At 34.0% G+C, this 23,072-nt stretch overlaps 2 protein-coding genes and 4 non-coding genes across 6 annotated transcripts; 1 reads left to right on the plus strand and 5 right to left on the minus strand.

Annotated features, from left to right (window-relative positions):
* The first annotated feature begins 3,411 nt into the window (after nucleotides 1-3,411).
* LOC107018304 (growth-regulating factor 1-like) lies at nucleotides 3,412-6,729 on the plus strand. Its single transcript, XM_015218760.2, has 4 exons — nucleotides 3,412-4,092; nucleotides 4,613-4,834; nucleotides 5,148-5,532; nucleotides 5,701-6,729. The coding sequence occupies exons 1-4, from the start codon at nucleotides 3,747-3,749 to the stop codon at nucleotides 6,533-6,535; spliced, it is 1,788 nt and encodes a 595-aa protein (XP_015074246.1). The 5' UTR covers nucleotides 3,412-3,746; the 3' UTR covers nucleotides 6,536-6,729.
* Nucleotides 6,730-10,879: 4,150 nt separating this feature from the next.
* On the minus strand, nucleotides 10,880-12,717 carry LOC107015935 (RNA-binding protein 1-like). The gene is made up of 2 exons (XM_015216385.2): nucleotides 12,255-12,717; nucleotides 10,880-12,010 (listed from the first exon to the last, which is right to left on the minus strand). Exons 1-2 carry the CDS (start codon nucleotides 12,477-12,479, stop codon nucleotides 11,210-11,212), a joined length of 1,026 nt encoding a protein of 341 aa, XP_015071871.1. The 5' UTR covers nucleotides 12,480-12,717; the 3' UTR covers nucleotides 10,880-11,209.
* Nucleotides 12,718-20,503: 7,786 nt separating this feature from the next.
* LOC114077007 lies at nucleotides 20,504-20,633 on the minus strand. Its single transcript, XR_003578103.1, has one exon. It is a non-coding gene; the product is annotated as a small nucleolar RNA snoR136 (small nucleolar RNA).
* An 87-nt stretch (nucleotides 20,634-20,720) lies between these two features.
* LOC114077029 lies at nucleotides 20,721-20,805 on the minus strand. Its single transcript, XR_003578124.1, has one exon. It is a non-coding gene; the product is annotated as a small nucleolar RNA SNORD25 (small nucleolar RNA).
* Nucleotides 20,806-20,864: 59 nt separating this feature from the next.
* LOC114077003 lies at nucleotides 20,865-20,953 on the minus strand. The gene has a single exon (XR_003578099.1). It is a non-coding gene; the product is annotated as a small nucleolar RNA snoR8a (small nucleolar RNA).
* A 97-nt stretch (nucleotides 20,954-21,050) lies between these two features.
* LOC114077002 lies at nucleotides 21,051-21,140 on the minus strand. Its single transcript, XR_003578098.1, has one exon. It is a non-coding gene; the product is annotated as a small nucleolar RNA snoR8a (small nucleolar RNA).
* Nucleotides 21,141-23,072: the final 1,932 nt, after the last annotated feature.

A 23,072-nucleotide genomic window follows, 5' to 3' on the forward strand; every position in this document is an offset into this window, starting at 1 on the left:
GGGTGGGTTAGGAAGGTTTTTGTTGTTGTTTGGGGCATTGGTGAAGCTACAATATAGATTATGGGTTGAATATTAAAATCAATCGATATATTTGAGTTTGTTAAATTCGAATGTACGTATACATATCTTATTCATATCTCGTACATGTTATAAATACATTGTTTCTAGTAGACCTTCAACATAAAAATTCAAAAAAACTTATTAGTTTTGTTTAGACGCTTATAATAATGACGAATTCAGAAAAATAAACTTTAGATTCTGAATCGGAGCGAAAAAATAATAAAAGAGATACTAGGGTAAGAGAGAAGGGTGGGGTGTCTAAGGATGTCATGTGCTTAAGGAGTTTTAATTATAAATTATTCTATTAATCTAAGTTTTTTTTAATGTTTTGCTTAGTATATTATATAGTGCAAGATGCTTTAAAACAAAATGTAGGATGCTAGAGATATACATGTTATTATAAAATGTTCTCAACTAGCTTAAAGCAATTCTTTTATTCTCCCACAAGGTCCTCTAGATTGAGAAATCATCACGTTATACAACTTTCATTCTTTGACCAACAATACCTTTAAAAGTATTAGTCAAAGACAAAACTAGCCAACATGTAGATTAAAAGGCAAAAAGGTCTCTTTAATTTACAATAAGAAATGTATTAAAATTGCTCAAGTCCTCATCATATCTTTTTTTTTTTTTAAAAAAAAATATGACTAAAAGATAAGGGGCAAAAAATAGAAGTATTTTATAGTGTATGTACCAAAATTACAATTTTCTCGAAATAGTCTTGTGAAATCAAGAGCTTAAATTTTATTTACCATTGTGTAATAACTTTTAAATTATCAAAACAACAAAATGATATTTATTGATAAATCTCCTTAAAATATGAAATTTGAAAAATTAATCAAACAAGTTACATGCTACAACAAATAATGAGAATCTAATAGTGTAGAGACTCTTTTTACATAAGATATACAATAACAATAACACAACAAACTACAAATATAGAAAGACTGTCTTTAATAGATTTTCTGCTCAAGAAAAATATATTAAATCGATAAAAAATTAATAGTACAATATTGAAAAAAACATATATTACATGCTATTTTAATAAAAATAACAATAATAAATAATACGATAATCGAATATGATAGAAGAATACTATATGCATTGTCAATGTAGATACTGTATAGGTACATGGAGAATTTATAAGCATCAAAGTGGGCAAATCCAAAGTAAACTAAGCTACTCATTGAATAGAATGCATTTTTGGTAATGCTTTTAAGAGTCTTATTCATTAAACAATATTTTCATAACAGAGTTGCAATAAATTTTTACGTAAACTTTTTTCCAGCAAGTAGGTGATAGATTAATTATTTCAAGTATGAAAAAGATAGTCCATAGTTCCATACGGTACAATTCTTAAATAACAAAGAAACAAAATACAACACAATGTACTAATAGTCGTGGTGTAATGATGAGATTATTCTAAATTTTTATTAGAGGTTTTGGATTAAAGTTTTGAATATAAAGAAAATTTTATCGAGATTGTTACCTCCGTACGAGCGTTGCAGCGCAATGGTGGAACAACTCCCAACCTTAATCAGGGGTCTCGTGTTTGCGTCTGAGTATGGAGAAATTAGCGCCACCTAGATGAGCCATTATATATGAATTGTAGTGCAATGTCAGAACTATTCTAAACCATAATCAGATGTCTCTGATTCAAATTCTACGTATGGAGAAAATCATGTCAGGTGCATCACCCTCAAATAAGCTTTGTAATTCATGATCTGAATTTAATCGAAACTTCAATACGACCTACGTTCCTCGGAGATGGAAAGTAGAAACTAAAAATAAAACTAGAAGTATCAAACTATTCTTCAACATGTAATTGACGGTTATTTATTAACATTACCTACAATTTGGAACATTTATTACTGTAGGGAATAATCTTTTTTTTTCTTTCAAAATGATTTATTGTATTTGGCCGTAAGTTGATTGCAATTTCAGTAAGCACACAATGAATTTGTTGAAATTCAGCTTATAATTAAATCAAAGTTGAAGTTTGAATCTTAAAAATGATTTTTTCCAATACATTGTAACGAAAATACTAAAGTTTTATTGATAATTAAATTTAATATCAATAGTTACTTAACGAATATTTACAAAGAATATTAATTATTATTAAACATCCATCTTTATTTAGAATTGATTATAATTTTTAAACTTTAAAACACATAAACATAAAATTATAGATTCAATTTTTAAGAATCAATTGAAAAGAATATGAATTTGTTTATTTCATGTATTGTAATCATTACTTTTACATTTTTTTTTACGTTAGATTTTGATTTTCGATGAGAAAACAAAAATGTGAAGAAGAAAACAAAAAAAAGAGAGAAGAAAAGGAGTAAAAAAACATGCCATCTTAATTTTCAAAACTATATTTGTTTTTATTAGGAAGATAATGGCCGTTTCTAACAAAATTATTTTTACTTTCCCAATAATTTTATCATATAGTGTGAGAGGGCACGCGTGGGGTGGGGGGTAGAGTAGGGGGTGGGGGTGTGAGAGTAGGACAAAGAAAAGTATAAACATATAGATACATATAGATTTATATATAGTGATGTCGTCACGTGGTTATGCATCTTTAGTTCATGCAACCCACCACCCCATTAGTTTCTCGTTTTTGTTCGTTTCAAAATAAGTGATACATTAAATTTAATTTAAATTTAAATTTTTATTTTTAATTTTTATAATACATAAATAAATATCTTAAATATTTAACTTTTAAATATATAAACATATGAGTTCTATATGATACAATACACGTAAGATAAAAAATGACATATAAGACGTGTATATCTATTTATTCATACAAATTTAAGTGTCTATTTATGCACAATCAAAATTGAAGAACATAAATATAATTCAAAACCAAGTTAAATGACATATTTATATATTATGCCTTTATTTAATTCTCAAAAATATGAAACATGAAATGTTTTTGCTAACTTGTACCTAATTAAGTGTGTAATGTCTTTTTAAAGTATTAAGTAGAAATAATTTGATTGATTTACTATAGGAGAAATATTGAGAACTAACTTAAGTACAATTTATTAACAGAACTTTAATACATCCTATAAGAAAATTGTAAATTACATAGATTTTTCCTCGAAAATAGTATAAAAATTTACAGAAAAAATAAATTTTCATATTAATACCCAGAAAAATCTCTATATAAAAGTCACAAAACTCTTATAACAATATGAAACTCTTACTTAAACACTCATAATAATAATTTTTTCATAGTTTTTCAACTTAATATATAAAAAAACATTAGGAGGGTATTATTATATAAGAAAACAAGACTATATAATAAGAGTATTTTAGGTACTTTCTTCTTCTACATATTTACATGTAGTTCCTCTCTCTCTCTCTCTCCAATAATTTTTGTCTTTCACCAAAACAATTAGCAACTCCTAAAGGAGAAAACCAGTGTCTCTTTCTTTTTTAGAGGTAGTACTCCACTATATAGCTCTCCTTATTCTGCTATACAAATTCCCAACACTTGCCACAACTCCCCAAACACATTTCATATATAACTAAAACAACTAAAGAAAAACAAAAAACATGGTCCTTCTTCTTCTTCTTCCAACAACAAATCATCTTCTTTCTGTCTCTTTCTTTGATACTAAGTGACCCCTCTTCAATAAAAGGGTCATCTTTATTTTCTTGATTTTCTTGTTTTAATGGATTTTGGGGGTTTGGAGAGTGGTGGGGGTGGGGTGATTTGTTCAGACAATACTACTATGTTTGTTGCCTCAGCTGAGACAAAGCAAAAATGGTATGGATCTGGTGGATTTAATAAACATGAAAGGTCCTCTGTTACTGAAGATGAATGGAATAAGGAGAGTAAATTAGCTAAGACAAGTGATGATTTTTCGTCTACTAAAGCTACCATGATGTTTCACCAACTTCCAATTTCTCATGACAATCAGCAAATGCTTAGCTTTTCTACACCCAACTCTCAAAATCATGTCACAATGCCTTATTACAATCAACCCCCTTCAACTGCTTTTGCTAGAAACACTTCAGGTATACTAAAAAGATGATAAAGATCCTATCTTTATTGTGTTTGTGGGGTTTCTTGTTTTGTTATCAAGATTTGTTTTTGGGTGTTGGGAGTGATTCTAAGTTGTTTTTTTTTTTAAAAAAAAAAAATTAACTGCTGGATTTTTGGTAGCAATGTGCTAGTGTTTGAATCTTGTCAAAACCAACCCCACAAATAAAAATAGAATAAAGATGGCATCTTTTAGTTACATGGTTTCTATCTTTACCTATTATTGGTAATAAGTTTGTGGCAATGTTTGAATTTTCAAAGGCATAATCAAATGAAAAGCCATAAAGAGAGTTGAAGATATTTTCTTCTTTCATTGATGTGTTCCCTTTGGTATTAAAAATGTTGTGTACCCCCCTTAAATGTTCTAGACATAGCTTTAAGTTTTAGGTATTACTATAATGCATCTTTCAACAGTCCATTTTTCTTCTTTCACATTTGTTGAGCAGACAGAAGAGTTAGTTTTTGTTATTAAAGATTTGATCTTTTCATACTCAGGTTATGGTAGTGGAGCTTTGAATGCTGGAAATATGCATGGGTTAATAGCAGGAATTAAAGGGCCATTCACTCCATCACAGTGGATGGAGCTGGAACATCAGGCCTTGATCTACAAGTACATCACTGCAAATATTCCAATACCCCCTTATCTCCTCAATCCTATAAGAAAAGCTCTTGAATCTGCTGGTTTCTCAACTTTTGCAGGCCTTAGACCCAATGCTTGTAAGTCTTTGCTTTTCCTGCTTATAATCTTGTTATATTATAAAGATTGCAACTTTTCCCCATTTGTACATGAAATGTGAGATCTAGACAAAATATTAAAGACATATACACTAAATTTGTTTAATCTATGTCCAGTTGGGGGCAGAACCAGATTGGTGGAAAATTACATTGTTTATACGTAGTTAATTCTAATGTGAATATAGTAGATGTTGAACACCTTTGGCTTTTCCATGTGTTTGATTCTTCATGTTATGAACCCCTTTAGTGAAAATCCTAGAATAGTGGATGATCTGTGTCCTGGTTATATTGGCAGTGGGATGGGGTGCTTTCCATCTAGGATTCTCCAATAGCAATGATCCAGAGCCAGGGAGGTGTAGGAGAACAGATGGTAAAAAATGGAGGTGCTCAAGAGATGCAGTTGCTGATCAAAAGTATTGTGAGCGACACATGAACAGGGGCCGCCATCGTTCAAGAAAGCCTGTGGAAGGACAAACTGGCAATTCTGCCTCCGGAAACAACACCGGTGTTCCTACTACTTCCGCCAAGCTGACCAACATGCCATCTGCAGCATCAGCAGCTTTGGCTTCCGGAGGGGGCGCTGCAGCATCCAACAGTCTCAATCTCTCTCATCACAATCAACTCTCCAACTTGCAGCCTGCTGGAACTAATCTGTCCACAACATCCCCTTATCTTGAGAGGTACATTTTAGTAGTCTCCATCAAAGCTCGATTCAACATTAAACTGCAGTTTTTGACTAAATGATAGTTAGTAGTACGAATTAAGGAATTTCGGAGCCAACAAAGAGTATAAGTTTGTTCTTTGTTGCTTTATTTATTGCATGTTCTAATTTCTATCTTCAATTGCAGGAGTTATACAGCCAAGGAAAATTTTGGTGAAAGGTATTCGGATACAAAAGGCTCTTCAGTTGTTTCAGCAAGTGTAAAAGAGCCTCAATATTCAATCCAGAAGGCGCAGAATCTGTATGGATTAACCTCCAGGGCCGAATTCGGATTAGTTTGTGCAGACTCTTTGATCAATCCCTTGAATAAAAACTCTTCGCTAGTTAACTGCCGTGGCTATGTCAATTCAGATGTCAGTGATCAAGAAAGTAAATCACAGCATCATCCTCTTCGACAATTCATGGACGAGTGGCCTAAAAACCAATCTGATCAATCAAATGTTTCATGGCCAGACATTGATTTGCAGTCAGATCCAACTCAGCTCTCCATTTCCATCCCATTAGTCACATCAGACTTCATGTCTTCGACTTCCTCTCCTGCGAATGACAAGCTCACGGCCTCACCACGTAGGTCTCGGGAGCATGAAGCAACTCAAATGGGACTAGGCATTGGTACCATCATCAGTGAACATAACCAAAGACAAGGAAGTTGGATTCCTATATCATGGGAAACTTCCTTGGGTGGACCTCTTGGTGAGGTCTTGCATAGCACTAACAGCAGCTCAGGCGATTGCAAGAACAAGTCAGCTCTTAATCTCATGACCGAAGGATGGGATAGAAGCCCTCGGATGGGATCATCACCAACCGGAGTCTTACAAAAGTCCTCCTTCGGTTCCCTCTCCAACAGCAGTGCAGGGAGCAGTCCTAGAGCAGAACACAGTAAGACAACGAACGAAGGCTCCAGTCTTTGTAATGGCCTTCTTGGAACAACTCTTATGAATCCAACCCTACCTGCCATGTAATATGTAAAACTAGGAATATGCTATTTTGTAACTCTTGAAGTGAGCTCTTTCCCTTTTTCCCCTTAATGCTCACACCCTTTGCCAAATCAAATATGTACTCAAGATATTAAATGACTTGAAGTATTCCTGTTAAGATTTGTTCATTTGTTTACTTATGTAACATTTTCAGCCTTATCTAAATAATTCTCTTAATCTATTTTGTCTCTAAGAATTGTTCTATTTTTAGTTCAAAATCAACACTAATGGCTTAATGATTTTCAAGAACTTAGTTTTACAAACATGTGCAATTGTCTAGCTGATACACTTATGTCAATAAAGTTTATTTGTATTCTTTCAAGTTGGTAGGAGGCATGTTGGTTGGTAAGTTGTTACAATTGATAAGATATAATCCAGCTTCATTTTGAACTTTTAAAGGTCATTAATTTTCAAAAAAATTCATTTTTTCTTAATTTAGTTTTCTTTTGCCTATTACAAACAAATGAAGATGTCCATTTGGTTGAGACAGAATCTTGAGTATTTATTTCATAGATGATACATCAATTTCAATCACTTTCTGTTGGACCAACTTATATTTAATTCCAGCCTGGTTAGTATAAATTTTTCTTTACGTTTGAGTTTTTCTTTTATTCTTTTGGTACTTGGTGGACCATGGTACGGCTTCTAAAATTGAATTTTGAGTGGGTTGCCTCCATGAATTATTATAATTAGTGCATTTGAAGTTTCATGCCTTTTTTATGATAGCCAAAGAAATGGTTCAGTAAAGATTGGCATTCTTGAAAGTCTAGATATTTAAGTTACTCAAACGCTCAAAGTCCATTTCTTTATCGTGATATCAGACTTATCTCAATTTACTCGATGTTAAACTCTTATATTACATTGTTCACGCTTGGAATTGTTTTATCATGAATGTGGATTTGAGGATGTAAGACCACACATTGGTTTGAGAAGTTTATATAGATATTTCTATATGATTTTAGACAATCTTCATGCGAACCGCTAAAATTGCATTAGGTCCAAAATGTATTTCTTTATCCTAAGGGTTATCATCTTAGAAGTTTATACTTCATCCTTTGTGACAAATTTAGTTTTTATTATAATTACTATTGGTATTGTTGTTAAGTAGGAGTAATATTTTACTTTATAAAGACCGTCTTTCCCTCTTAGAAATGAACAACCACATTAAAGCTCAAACTATATTCGAATCGCGAATTACAGAGAAAATTGGGAAGTAATCTCCCAACAAATTTTTCTCAATACCCATATTTCATAGTCTTGACACTAGCTATGTTCTGCTACTCACAATGACAAAGTTCCAACTGGATAAAACATGTACACTTAACGTTTCAGCAATAACATTAAATACTAGAGAGGTACTTAGTATGTAGTTTTGTGATATAAACATCATTATTTTTCACTGTATTATCAAAAGACTTCACAACAGTTCAACATTGATAGGGCATTTCAATTTCACAGAAGGTTCAATAAATTTATTCAGCAATGATGATTTGAAACACTAGGAACAATCGTCCACGATATCTCAGACGAAAAAGATCTTGGTGAAAAAAGGATCTTGCAAGGATGAAATTTACTTCACTAGACCAAGTAAAAGATTGTTAAAAGGTGCATCTTCACCAGCAAAGTCTTTTGTCAAGACAACATCAACATCACAAACAGTTGACACAAAGTAGCAAGGAATCAAAACTGACAATGAATATTAAGTTATTTAATAATGCCTTGGGGTAAACATAACTGAACTACTTCTTGATAAAAAAAAGTGCAGCAATATGTCAATCACTGTCTGTTGGTAAGACTTACAGTGAGTTTCAAACAACACCAGTTGAGAAAGGTCTCAAATAAAAGATACGAGGTTCTGAGTAGCTCGAATAGTCACCAAATGAACTATCCGGCAACGAAGAACCACTGTTCACCATTCCAAACATTCAACGGTCAGCACAAGAATGACTGTCGTAGACACCTAACTTCAGTCTCTGGAAAAACGATATCAAAGAGCAATTATTCACCTTGGTAAGCTATCAAAACAAATGTCCCAATTGCCATGGAAACAACCTAGCAATGAACATTAAGTTATTTAATAATGTCTAGGGGTAAGACTCACTCAACTGCATCTTACTAAAAGTGCAGCAATAAGCACATCATGGTCTTTTAGCAAGGAAACTTATGGTGAGTTTCAAGCAGGAAAAATGAAGTGGTCTATTTGTCTAGAAAGAAACAAATTTCAATATAATCATGCATTTGTCTTGGACGTATAGTAGTGTATTTATCTCAACCTCAGAAAAAGGAGAGAAAAAGAGTCGAAACAATGATAGAGAGAGACAGAGCAAGGTCTCAGATGAAAATGTAAGGTTTGATGTAGCTCAGATAGTCACCAAATGAACTACCGGGCAATGAAGAACAACTGTTCACTATTCGAGACATCCAACAGTCAGCACAAAAATGAATGTGGTAGACACCTGCCTTGAGTCTGGGAAAGCTATGTGAAACTATTATTGACCTTTATCAGCTATTAAATAGATGTGTCGATTACCATGATATTAACTAATCCAGAATCATTGCATAACTTGGATGAAACAAGAAACCAGAGTTCCTAGATGCAATCCCAAAATTAATGCAAGTAGATGCATACTGACATTAACTAGCCCCAAAACTACCACACTCTATTTCGGAAGAGTACACCAAATTAGGTTAGTAGGATTCGAACTCATTAAATGCAGTTTTTAAACTGTGATCGCATGGCCAGTGGATCGTCACACAAGAAAATTATGAAATTCAAATGCTAACTTTAACACATGAATGGACTATGGATTCACTGAAACAACAAATTCTGATCTACACAAGAATGACAAATTCAAATGTTAACATTATCAAATGAATGGACTATGGAGTCACGCAAACAGCAAATTCTGATCTACACAAGGATGATGAATATTTTTTTCCTCATGTGACAATAAAATAAAAAGTACAATCTACCAAGCCACTTTCATTTGCCCTGTCACAACTTAAGGAACCAGCTAACAACTAGACTTACACTAAAAACAGTGTCCAAGATCTCCCTCAACCAACACGTTTCTGACTGCTGAGCATCAGCAAATCTTAGATCACACAAGGGTGAATATTATAGATTACAGCTTAATATATATAGATGTAATGCTAATCAATGCATCTAAGCATAATACCCAATGCTAGTACAATATACACAGAGATGAAGCTATTGTTTCCCAAAATTTGGAATCACATGTGACAATTCTCATTGAAAGCAAGAGTTTAATCCCCCATATATTATCTTGGGAGATGAAAAAAACTACTCAAAACAACATCACTGCAAAATCACAGTGATACTAAGAGTTGGTTCCTTCATCATTAGTACATACTATTGTCACCATTTTAATGAAGTAAAAACTTGAATATAGTAATAATTTTGGAACTAAAGTATGCAGAGAAGAGGAAAAAGGTTTCAAATTTTGGAAATTATGTACGTGATCTACATTAATAATTTATTAAAATTTAAAAACATAACCTATATTGTAATTTAGCCAGATGAAGTTTGTAATTGACACTTTTTGGTGGTCCCCAGCATGCCCTTAATGCTGAAGAATACAACCTTACCAGTTAAAAAAAAAAATTAGCCAGATGAGACTGAAATAATTATATTCAAATAAAGTCTGTTAAGACAATTTTTTATTTTTTTGTTCGAGAATGAAGTCTGTTAAGACAATCTTATACAATAGTTTCTTCATTTGCTATAATACTTAATGATAGAAGTTATAAGAGACTTTGATTCTCCTGTCAACTTTTTGGGTTATGGGCTCCTCAGCGAGATTTTCAGCCACACTAGATGAACATTAGTTACAAGCTATGTTGCTCGGCTCTGAAATAATGTCAACGAGTACGTCTCGGATTCACCAAAAGTAGTGTATTTTTGGAGAATCCGACATGGGTACGGCATCAAAAGTGAAGAATCCGCGCAACTTAGGTTACAAGTATGTTTTTAATTTGTTTTTGTTGTGATAGATTTTACTACCTTGTATTGTAGTTTCTCCTCAGCTAAAGTCTATACTAATTAAACTCCATGCATGTAACAAATTTTGCACGAAATAAAGAAACATGACATGAATAAAGGGAACCAAAATAGAAGGCGCTAAAAGAAAGAGGAAAAAAGAAACACACATTCAGATGCAAGGAAGGGCCATTGTAATTTTTGTCATCGCCAGCAAAGCAAGAATGTTGTATAAAGTCCACCAAAATATACATGTAGAAACAACAGACTTCAACTATGATAAAACAATGGAACCCATAAATTTAAAGCAACCACATAGAGAATGCTAACTGAGGCAACACACGGGAATTATTAACTTTGAAAGATTATATTACAGCTGTCTGAATCCGGGCAAATGAGTTTAGAAAAGAAAAAGCACATCACACGCAAGAGTCATAAATAAAAAACAGAAGAAAACCTCCATTGATCAGTAAGAAAATTACTTTGTCATCATATTTACATTAAACCACAAAGCAGTCGGTTAGAATTGCCAGCATAGTAAGGGTTAGGTCGCACTGCATTACCTCTTCACTCTGTTTGGTAGCAGCAGCATTGAAGCTTCCAGCAGAATAAAAGAATTGATATCTACAGTTCCCATCTAAATTGTATTCGGCACCTAATCAGACACGAGCATCTCTAACACTAACTTGACCAAGTTTCTCATTTATCCCAGCACCCAAAATTCCTCCATATCCATTAGTAGCCATGTTCATTACTCCGACGCCACTATTAATGTAGGCGGGATAAAAACCTCCTGTATTGCCATAAGACAATGGACCTCCCCTAAAACCAGTCATTGTTGGGTTATTCCAAGGACCCCTAGGCATCAAAGAAGTGATACCATAACCAACTCCAGGGTATGCTCCAATAGGATAACCGCCTCCGAAAGTTCTAACTCCATAAGGATATTCTGCCACACCGCCATAACCCGAGATAGGCCCGGGACTATAAACATAACTAGGACTGTAAGATGGATACATACCCTGCTGATAAATGTTGTTATAGTTAGAGCCATTTCCATTACCTATTCTAGAATGATAACCATTACCACTATTGTTACTTCCATCTTTTGGTATAGCCTTCTTGACCTCCACAAACTTGCCACTTAGTTCATGGAAAGGCTCCTGCATAACCTCCTCAACTGCATCCTCCGAATCAAAGGTAATAAAACCAAATCCCCTTGGCCTATGGGTAACATTGTCATGCATCACAACAACATCTGTAATATTACCAAACCTTTCAAAGTAACTCTTGAACTCTTCCTGATTTAGGCTAGCTGATAACCCCCCTACAAAAATCTTCTTGGTCCTAAACTGATCATTACTTCTACCATCAGTTCTACTATTTCTATTCAAAACTCCACTATTCAGTAGTTGATTTTGGTGTTGTTCACTCCTGGGTATTGCTTTTTTCACCTCTACCTAAAAACAACAACAACAGAATATACCATAAATCATAAATCAAATAAACATAAAAAAAAATTAACCTTTTATATAACAAAATAAGCATCAAATACACCCACCCACACACTAAAAAGTTCAAATATTTGGTTAAAAAACCTTCTTTTCATAAAAAAAAAAAATCAAATTGAACAGATTAGGAAAATGGGTCCTCAGAAAAACAAGAATTCAACACAAAATCAACAACTGTAGTTTGAAGACATACCATTCTTCCAAGAATTTCGTGGGTATCTAGTAGGGCTAAATCAACTGCAGACGGGTCAGTAAAGGAAACAAAAGCAAACCCTCTAGGTCTACCAGTTTCCCTGTCCTTAGCAATAACAGAGCTAACCACAGTTCCATACTTAGAAAAATGGTCCTTAAGCATCTCATCACTCGTATCTCTCGGAATCCCACCACAAAAAAGCTTGCTTTTGTCCAAATCCTCCATACCCAGATGCAATGTTAGTGAAAAAAAACCCTGTCTTTGGTACTTTTACAGCAAAAAACAACAACCCCAAACTCGAAAAAAGGACCTATTGAATAGGAGGGTTTTGGGGAAAAGTTGAAAGTTGGAATGAATATGGAATTATTTGGGCTTTTGTAAGTTTATTATGCTTTTCCCCCCATATTTTAGGAGTTTATGAGACAACAAAACCCTAATCGTGAGGTATCTGTGTTTCTGCTCTAATTAACTGTTTTGAAAATATAAAAGTAAGAAAACGAAAAAGTACGAAAATTCGAAGAAATTGAGTTTTATTTACCTAATAATTAATTAAGGAGAAAAAAAAGTTAATTTAGTAGAGGTTTATGGAGTGACTAATTAATAAATTAAAATTTAAAAAATAGATTTTGTACCAAGTTATTAATAGATACGGACGAAAAAAGCCTATTCATTCTATCCTACTACAGTACTACTTAGAAATAATTATCTTATTATATTTATATTTCCATCAATTTTACGTACTAATTAAATTAAATCTTGATTTAATTAGATTAGAGTTGAGAAAATTTCATGTAAAGACTATAGAAAAAAATTAGATTGGGGGTGTAGTAGTTGTTTCACTTAATGTATGGTGTACTTGTAAGTTGTCATGAACCTTTTATTATCGTTAGGACCTTCTATGTTTGTGCACGGATGGATATGAGTTATATATAAAAAAATAACGCGAGAAATTTAAAAAGTATATAATAATTTTTTATTTAAAAATAAATTGATTCTTTTTCATTTTTTAATTAAAAAATTTTAAGTTAAAAAAATAAAAATATAAAAATAAAAAGTAATATATTTATTTTACCATTCTGACCAAATTTTCTGGCCAAATTTTTTTTTTCCATGTAGTTATTTCCCATTTAAATATCAATTCATTAATGACAAGGATTTATTGGCAAAATAAAAGTAAGAACACCTCACCAAGTTTTAATTATGGAGGTCTAGGTGTATTAGTTTATCAAAAACTTAAAAGTAACAAATGAAGGAGAAGCATCAGACAACTTACTCTATTTTTGTCCAAATAAAATTGATTTCTAATGAATCTAGGTAACATAAGTTCAAACAAAAAAAGATACATCGCCATATATACTTATCTAGCAATTCTTCGATAAGACCATTCCATATTCTCGTTAGAAATTAAAATTTATCAAGTTTTAGAATAATTTGGTGCAACATGGACAAAGTAAAAGCTTGCTTTTAGAGTCTTGAGTCATCAAAAGATGAATGTTGCGGAGATGAGGATGGTTGATTGAAGGATAAAGTTTATAGAGTGGTGGTTGTNGGCCTTGAGGGTCGTTCGATATTTGAAAGGGACACCGGGTCAAGGCATTCTTTTGAGTGCAGATTGTGATTTAACTCTGCAGGGGTGGTGTGATTCAGATTGGGCAGCATGTCCACTTACTCGTCGTTCTCTTACAGGTTGGCTCGTGTTTCTTGGTAAATCTCCTGTATCTTGGAAGACAAAGAAACAGCATACTGTTTCTAGGTCCTCGGCTGAGGCAGAATATAGGTCTATGGCGGCCATCACTTGTGAGTTAAAATGGTTGAAAGGTTTATTGTTGAGTTTGGGAGTACATCATCCAAAGGCAATTAAGTTGTTCTGTGACAGTCAATCCGCTTTACATATTGCGAAGAATCCTGTTTTTCATGAACGAACGAAGCACATAGAAGTTGACTGTCATTTTGTTCGGGATGCAATCAATGAGGGCTTAATTTCTCCATCTCATGTTCCTACATCTTCTCAATTGGCAGACATTTTTACTAAGGCTCTTGGTAAAATGCAGTTTGATAATTTACTCTCCAAGTTGGGCATTCATGATCCTCATGCTCCAACTTGAGGGGGGGTATTACGGGAATATGCACATATTTGGTACATATCTTTTGGGAATATTGGGAATATTTGATTGGAATATAATCTTTGGGTAAATATCTTGTAATTAGGCATAATTGATGTAATTGGTTGTTGTTTCCTTGATTCTAGGGAATTAGGCTGTATGTAAACATATATATGCTTTGCATTGTTAATGACAGAATCAAGCAATTGCCATTAATTTCTTCATGGTATCAAGAGCAGGTTAATTTTTTCTCCAATCTGCCATGGCCGGTGATGATGGTGTACCACCACCACCACCTTCAAAAATTGAAATTCACAATCCCTTTTACCTCGGTGCACATGATAGGCCGGGGGATTTTATAACACCTATTAGACTCAAGCTTGATAATTTTGATTCTTGGTCACATGCTGTTAAAGTTGCTCTCTCCTCTCGTCGTAAGTTTGGTTTTCTTGATGGTACGATCGTGGATGCTGTATCTCCTGCAACAAAGGAGGATTGGATCGTAGTCCATTGTATGCTCGTATCATGGCTCATGAATACGATCGATCCCGAGGTAAAATCTATGCTTTCCAATTATGATAATGCAAAACGGTTGTGGGATGATTTGCACGAACGATTTTGTGTTGTGAATGGACCTCGGATTCATCAACTGAAATCTCAAATTAATAAATGTGAGCAAACTAAAACCATGTCTGTTGCAATTTATTATGGGAAATTAAAGGTTTTGTGGGATGACCTTGCAAATTTACAACCTTTAATTAATTGTAATTGTGGTAAATGTTCTTGTAATGTGGGCAAGCAACATGAAAAACGACGAGAAGATGATATGTTGCAACAATTTCTGCTTGGTTTGTATTCGGAGTATTATGCGCAGATTAGGTCTAATATACTTGCTCAAGATCCTTTGCCATCATTGAACAAAGCCTATCAACAAGTGTCTCAAGAGGAGCTTGTTCGTGGCCTTGCTCGTGTTCAAGACGACCCCTCATCTGCTGTAGGGTTCGCTGTTCGTGCGACAACAGGTCAAGGTCGTGGTTCAAATGATAAGCATGTCACGAATAAGCCTGTGTGTAGCCATTGCAAGAAGCCAGGCCATCTTGTTGCTGATTGTTATGCTCTCCAAGTATGTACTCATTGCAAGAAGCGAGGACACAATGTTAGTCGATGTTATGAGCTTAATGGGTACCCTGAAGGTTATACTCCGGGAGATCGAGGAAACAAACCCACCACGACCAGTCACGGCCGTGGGGTGGCGCGTGCCAATGCCACAGCCGGCAGCAGCCCCTCTCCACCTCTTCCGCCATCAAATTCATCCAAGTCTACTACTCCTTCGTCTTCACATGGTCAAGTTTTTTCAGATGAACAATGGAAAGCAATTGTGGGATTTTTTGGTAATTCTAATATACCGGAAAATCGCCTGAGTGGTAAGTTTGATAATACTTCTTGGATCATTGATACAGGAGCGACTCATCATGTAACTGGAGAAAAATCTTGGTTGTTTGACATTAAACAATTACATTGTCCTGTTGGTTTACCAAATGGGGACACTGTTATTGCATCAATGGAGGGATCAGTTTATTTGTCAGATACGATCACTCTAAATCATGTTCTTTATGTTCCTAACTTAAGCTGTAATTTACTTTCGGTTTCGCAACTTAATGATAATTTGCAATCAATTGTCACATTTAATTCTGATATGTGTTTGATACAGGACCAAATGAAGGCTCTGATTGGAACGGGAGTTAGGCGGGATGGACTATACTACTTCAGCAAACCAGAGGTGGTGTCTGCAGTTGAAGCTACATCTGATGTGGAATTGTGGCATAGGCGAATGGGACATCCTTCTGAGAAAGTAGTTAAGTTACTTCCTCCTGTTAGTCGGTCTAAGACTAGTTTGAATAAAGGATGCGAAGTATGTTTTCGTGCTAAGCATCACAGAGACAGATTTCCTTTGAGTAATAATAATTGTTCTAGAATATTTGAGAAAGTTCATTGTGATTTGTGGGGTCCTTATAGACATGAGTCCTCGTGTGGTGCTCGTTATTTTTTGACTATTGTTGATGATTTTTCAAGGGCTGTATGGATTTATTTGATGGTTAATAAAACGGAAGTTTTTTCTATGTTTATGACTTTTGTCGCTATGGTTGATAGACAATTTGGTCAAAGTATTAAAATTGTACAAAGTGATAATGGTACTGAATTTAAATGCTTATTCAATTTTTTCCGAGATACTGGTGTTATTTTCCAATCCTCTTGTGTGGGTACACCTCAACAAAATGGGAGGGTAGAAAGGAAACATAAACACATTTTGAGTGTGGGGAGAGCGTTGCGTTTTCAAGCCAACTTGCCTATTTATTTTTGGGGAGAGTGTGTCCTTGCAGCAGCCCATTTAATAAACCGCACTCCAACTCCTATCCTGCAAAATAAAACACCCTTTGAAATTCTGTTCAATAAATTACCCAATTTTGATGTTATCCGCACCTTTGGATGTCTTTGCTTTGCTCATAATCAGAAAACAAAAGGGGACAAGTTTGCTAGTAAAAGTAGGAAATGTGTGTTTGTGGGGTATCCATTCGGGCAAAAAGGTTGGAGAGTGTATGATTTGGATGCAAAAGAATTTTTTGTTTCTAGAGATGTCAAATTTATTGAAGATGTGTTCCCGTTTAGTTCTCCCGATGATGTTAATATTGAGTCCAATGCGGATTGTGTGGGTGAAATTCATGAAGATTTTGCGGACTTGGGTGTCTGTGATGAAGATTGTGGTGTGGAAATGCATAGTTGTGATCAAAGGGGGGAAGGAACGAGTCGTAACCATGGGAACCATAGGAACCAACCCGCAGCGTCTGCCCAGCAGCCCCAGCCCACGCAAACTGTCACGCAGCCTGATGCTGGCAGCAATGAACAGCAGCTTGAAGACCTACAACAGTCCACTGAAAATATGGGTCGTGGTTTCCGTACTAAGTATCCCTCGGTTAAGCTTCGTGACCATGTCACTCACACTGTTTTTGCTAGTAGTCCATCCCTCCCGGCTTCAGTTTCTGATCATCCTTCAGGTACTCCGTATCCTCTTGCACATTATATACATTGTGATAATTTTTCTGTAAATTACCGTAAGTTTGTTGCAGCTGTAGTTAGTAACAATGATCCTAAATCATTTAAGGAGGCAATGAGATATGAGGGTTGGAGACAGTCAATGAAAGAAGAAATACGAGCACTTGAAAACAATGGCACTTGGACCTTGGAGCTGCTTCCACCTGGTAAGAAAGCACTTGGCAGTCAGTGGGTTTACAGGACAAAGTTCTTGTCCAACGGTGAGATTGAAAGACTGAAATCTCGATTGGTTGTACTTGGAAATCATCAGCAGGCAGGTATTGATTATACTGAGACATTTGCTCCAGTTGCTAAAATGACTACTGTTCGTATTTTTTTGGCAATAGCAGCATCTAAGAATTGGGAACTTCACCAAATGGATGTTCACAATGCCTTCTTGCACGGTGATCTTGATGAAGAAGTCTACATGAAGTTGCCTCCCGGATTTGAGTGTTCCGATCCTAATATGGTTTGCAGATTAAGAAAGTCTTTGTATGGCTTGAAGCAGGCTCCCAGATGTTGGTTTGCAAAGTTAGTCACAGCTTTGAAAGAGTATGGCTTTCTTCAATCTTATTCAGATTATTCTTTATTTACATACACTAAGACAGGTATACAGATTAATGTCTTAGTCTATGTTGATGATATTGTGATCTCTGGGAATGATTCCGCTGCTTTGTGTACTTTCAAGTCTTATCTTAGTGATTGTTTCAAAATGAAGGACTTGGGTCCTTTGAAATATTTTCTGGGAATAGAGGTTGCTAGAAGTTCTGCAGGTCTGTTCTTGTGCCAAAGAAAATATACTCTGGATATTATTTCTGAAGCAGGATTGTTAGGAGCTAAGCCAAGCGGATTTCCTATAGAGCAAAATCATAAGCTTGGCTTAGCCAGTGGTGATTTACTTGAAGATCCAGAATCGTATCGCAGGCTTGTTGGTCGATTGATATATCTTGCAGTTACTCGTCCAGATTTGGCTTATTCTGTTCATATCTTGTCTCAGTTCATGCAGGAACCCAGAACTGAGCATTGGGAAGCGGCCTTGAGGGTCGTTCGATATTTGAAAGGGACACCGGGTCAAGGCATTCTTTTGAGTGCAGATTGTGATTTAACTCTGCAGGGGTGGTGTGATTCAGATTGGGCAGCATGTCCACTTACTCGTCGTTCTCTTACAGGTTGGCTCGTGTTTCTTGGTAAATCTCCTGTATCTTGGAAGACAAAGAAACAGCATACTGTTTCTAGGTCCTCGGCTGAGGCAGAATATAGGTCTATGGCGGCCATCACTTGTGAGTTAAAATGGTTGAAAGGTTTATTGTTGAGTTTGGGAGTACATCATCCAAAGGCAATTAAGTTGTTCTGTGACAGTCAATCCGCTTTACATATTGCGAAGAATCCTGTTTTTCATGAACGAACGAAGCACATAGAAGTTGACTGTCATTTTGTTCGGGATGCAATCAATGAGGGCTTAATTTCTCCATCTCATGTTCCTACATCTTCTCAATTGGCAGACATTTTTACTAAGGCTCTTGGTAAAATGCAGTTTGATAATTTACTCTCCAAGTTGGGCATTCATGATCCTCATGCTCCAACTTGAGGGGGGGTATTACGGGAATATGCACATATTTGGTACATATCTTTTGGGAATATTGGGAATATTTGATTGGAATATAATCTTTGGGTAAATATCTTGTAATTAGGCATAATTGATGTAATTGGTTGTTGTTTCCTTGATTCTAGGGAATTAGGCTGTATGTAAACATATATATGCTTTGCATTGTTAATGACAGAATCAAGCAATTGCCATTAATTTCTTCATTGTGTTTGCAAGTCAACAGCTCTCGTGTTCAAAAGATACATGTTGCGGCGATAAGGATGTTGAGGTAGACATACTAGGAGTTATAAGATCATTAATGAGGATATTCGTAATAAAGTGGGAGTGACTTTCATAATGAATAAGATGAGGAAAGCGAGACTAAGATCGTTTAGCATGTGAGGAGGAGATGTATAAATGAGAAGGTGTGTAAGGTTAGTGATAGAGAGTTTAGACATGTGTGGAGGAGATGTGAAACGCTAGTGATCGAGGGTTTAGATATGTGAAGAGGAGATGCGAAATGTCAGTGATAAAGGGTTTAGACATGTGAGAAAGAGGTTGGGAAAGGTTAGTGATACAATGTTTAGACATGTGAGGAAGTGGAAAAGGTTAGTGATGGAGAGTTTAGGCATGTGAGGAGGAGATGTATAAACACACCGCTAAGGAGGTGCGAAAAGGTTAGTGATAGAGGGTATGATCCTAGATAAGGTTATAAGGCACATATTAGGATAGACAAATAACACAGGCCTCGAATGAAATTACATCCAAGTCTCCCTGCGACCATTTGGATAGTGTTTGTTATGATATAAGTTGTATTATTAAAGTTGTTGTTTTCCTATTATAATCATTGTATATTATTTCATTAATCTATCTTAGTAGGTTGTTTATGATGTTTAGACTATTACACGTTCTATTGTTGTTCTCTAGCAAACATTTGCTATATTCTCTTCATTGGTTTTTCTTCTTTATACCAACATTTATTGCACTAAGCATAGAGGATCCCTATCTCCACAAAAGTAGAACATAAGGTCTACATTCATTCAATCCTTCGCAAACTCTCACTTGAAAAGAACAGAAATTTCATAAGGTAGGCTGTTGTTGTGGATTCAGAGCCAAAAATATACAGCCCCCTTGTTGACCAGGTAAGTGCTAATATTGTTTGTTGAACTAACATAGAATCCAAAAGCTTTGTTGTTTCCTTCCACGATTTGAATAAAAGTAGTAGCAAATGTAGCTGCTCCAGTGTACTCCAGACACAATGACACGATACGAAGGAGAAATACAAAAGAGCAACACAGTTACTATTGCTTCAAGGGAACGAGTTGGTCAAAAATGGGATTATTTCTTGCCAACCAGATTAAGAAGCTTACAAATTGATTATAACTGAAATGTATGTCCACTCTGCATAGAGTTGCTGTATTCTTTGTAGCCAAACCGTGATCAAAATTTTGAACTTACGTAATGGATAATAATAATGTAGTTCCCCAACGTCCAAATACACCAGAAAAAGGGAGCAAAGGATAGCGAGAGGAACAATGTTTCTAGCTTCACTTGTAGAGTATCACACAACAAAGTGAAACAAATTATAATTAAGCAAAGCATAGCCTTAACAAAAAACTATGGATACACAATGTTCATTCAAAATAATATATGATGTAGAACTTTACAAAAATAACATGGAATTGGTGGAACAACTCAGTCCCTTAGATGTTCATTAAGAATTGCGATCATTTTCGCAAATCATTACAGGTCTGTAGAGCTCATCATCGTTAATCCACAACACAAAGTAACCATTTATATATCATAATTAGACCAAAAAAAAAAGATGTGGTTGTTTGCTCATATTCTATGGGTGTAAAAGAGTCTATCATGCCATTGAAACGCATTCAGAACGAGGAATTGTTCATAATCATCGCAAACAACCATTAATTTTCAAAATTAAACAATCAAAATACATCAACAGTCAATTAAACAATCAAGTAACTAATTGCTAACTAGAAGAAAGACAAAAAGAAGGTGGGTGCTCATATTCTATGGGTGTAAAAGAGTCTATCATGCCGTGGCAACAGCATTCAGAACGAGGAATTGTTTATAATCATCGCAAACCCAGCCCTTAATTTTTCAAAATTGATCATTCAAAATACCATCGACAGCCAATTAAACAATAAATAAATATCAGATAATAACAAAATCACTCAATCGGAAAAACGAACATTAGATATTTGCTTACAGAGTATGAGGCGCTTTATTGGCTCTTATAGAAGAAGAACAGTGCTGAACTTACGGCTTCACCCAAAAAAAAAAAAAAACCTGCAAAACCCTAAAAACCCTTGAGATATTGGGCTTCTGTAGGCCCAAGTAAGTAAGTTTATGTTCTTTTTCTTATGGGCCTGCAATTCAAGAGGAATAAGTTCAACTTGACCCATATTTACATTTCAAGTTTTATAACACTTTTTGATTGTTATAGTAAAATAATAACATAGAGAATATATAACCTAATATACACCATGAAGAATATCTTTTAAGAAAATTTAATATAGTCAATTAAATATTTACGTAAATAAACTTACTACCTACATTCTATTCTATGTGATATAGTTTAGATTACGAGGAGTAAAACTAACTGAAGTTTTTATATTTACTCAAGTTTTTAAGATAAAGTAATTTTATTTTTAGATGTGGAAGTGATGTTTTAATTCTAATATTGGTAAAGCTTATTAATTATTATTTGTTGTGAGGTAACTTGTATGATATAAAAGTAATATATTTTAAAAAATTGTGATTCATTTTTCGCTTGAAAGTTAAAGATGTTAAAATTGATTTGCATCTCATAATAACTTTTATGTCGTTACATTATTCATATTTGTAAAATCATGTAAGAAATTTTATTTTTCATGTGTATTTTTTAATCATATTTTAAATTTTCTTAATCTACTAACATATTTTTATAACTTTTTTTGCTATATTATAAATTAAAATTTTGAAGAATCATAATCCTTACAAAAAACACATATAAATATACTTGAAATAATATATTTTATATACTTATCTAATACTAAAAAAATTAATATTAACAAACACACCAAAAGAGTTGATCATTTTTTAAGTTAGAAAATTCTAACACGCAGTTTGAAACTTCAAACATACAATAATTAATTGATAATTTGCGTGACTATTAATGGCATTAGTCTAATTAGTTCGATATTTACTATAATATCTCAAATTTGGCTTCATATGACCAAGTAAATCATATAGTATATGAGAAATTGAGTCATTGAAAAGGACTAATTTGGACCAAGATCAAGGTTTATTTAATAACTTAGATATATCTCAATAGAATATACTAGGTTGTCAATAAAATTATATTATATAATTGTTTTTGTTGCTTTTATTGAATTCTCTTCATGTTCAAACAAGTGACTAAGCGGCCATAGAAGGCAAATATTAGTCAAATGCACTTTTAATACGTTCAAAATTCCATGATAGTGAACCATACAAAAATAAAAAATTTAAGTAACCCCTTGTTTAAAATATAAATAATACAATTTATACCCTTGCCTAAATTGGAATATTAACGCTCATAATTGTTTTAAATTCATATTTATGTGCGTTTGGGTTGGGGTGTCTTTTTTTTTTCCCAATATTTTAAAACAAATTTATAAAAACTTCAGGATTTTTTTAGAGATATTAATTTTATGGTATCATTATATTTAGATATTAATTAAAAATATCAAATTAATTTCCAAAGTTTCAACATATATCACATATCGAAAGTGATGAATAAATTATGAAAAATTGACAAAGCTTATAAATAAACAACTTTTTATATCCACCTCAAATACATTAATTAATGCCAAATTAGTCTTAAAAATATTTATGATAGATAAATTATTGCACGTATATATATATACCAAGTCAAGCTAGAATTTCCAAGTATTTTTGTCATGTTTCTTCTAACTTCTTCTATACTCAATACTTTTCTACACTTTTTGTTTAAATTATTTAATCATGACATAGACATGAATGATTCTAATTATAAAA

Source organism: Solanum pennellii, chromosome 4, assembly GCF_001406875.1.
Source record: "Solanum pennellii chromosome 4, SPENNV200".
Classification (NCBI taxonomy): domain Eukaryota; kingdom Viridiplantae; phylum Streptophyta; class Magnoliopsida; order Solanales; family Solanaceae; genus Solanum; species Solanum pennellii.

What these genes read in the sequence shown, in the direction of transcription:
- LOC107018304 (XM_015218760.2), top strand. Translation starts at nt 3,747, where the DNA reads ATGGATTTTGGGGGTTTGGAGAGTGGTGGGGGTGGGGTGATTTGTTCA. An exon ending in TTTTGCTAGAAACACTTCAG is followed by an intron (nt 4,093 to 4,612) that starts GTATACTAAAAA and finishes TTTCATACTCAG; the next exon opens with GTTATGGTAGTGGAGCTTTG. An exon ending in AGGCCTTAGACCCAATGCTT is followed by an intron (nt 4,835 to 5,147) that starts GTAAGTCTTTGC and finishes TTATATTGGCAG; the next exon opens with TGGGATGGGGTGCTTTCCAT.
- LOC107015935 (XM_015216385.2), bottom strand. Translation starts at nt 12,479, where the DNA reads ATGGAGGATTTGGACAAAAGCAAGCTTTTTTGTGGTGGGATTCCGAGA. An exon ending in ACGAAATTCTTGGAAGAATG is followed by an intron (nt 12,011 to 12,254) that starts GTATGTCTTCAA and finishes TGTTGTTTTTAG; the next exon opens with GTAGAGGTGAAAAAAGCAAT.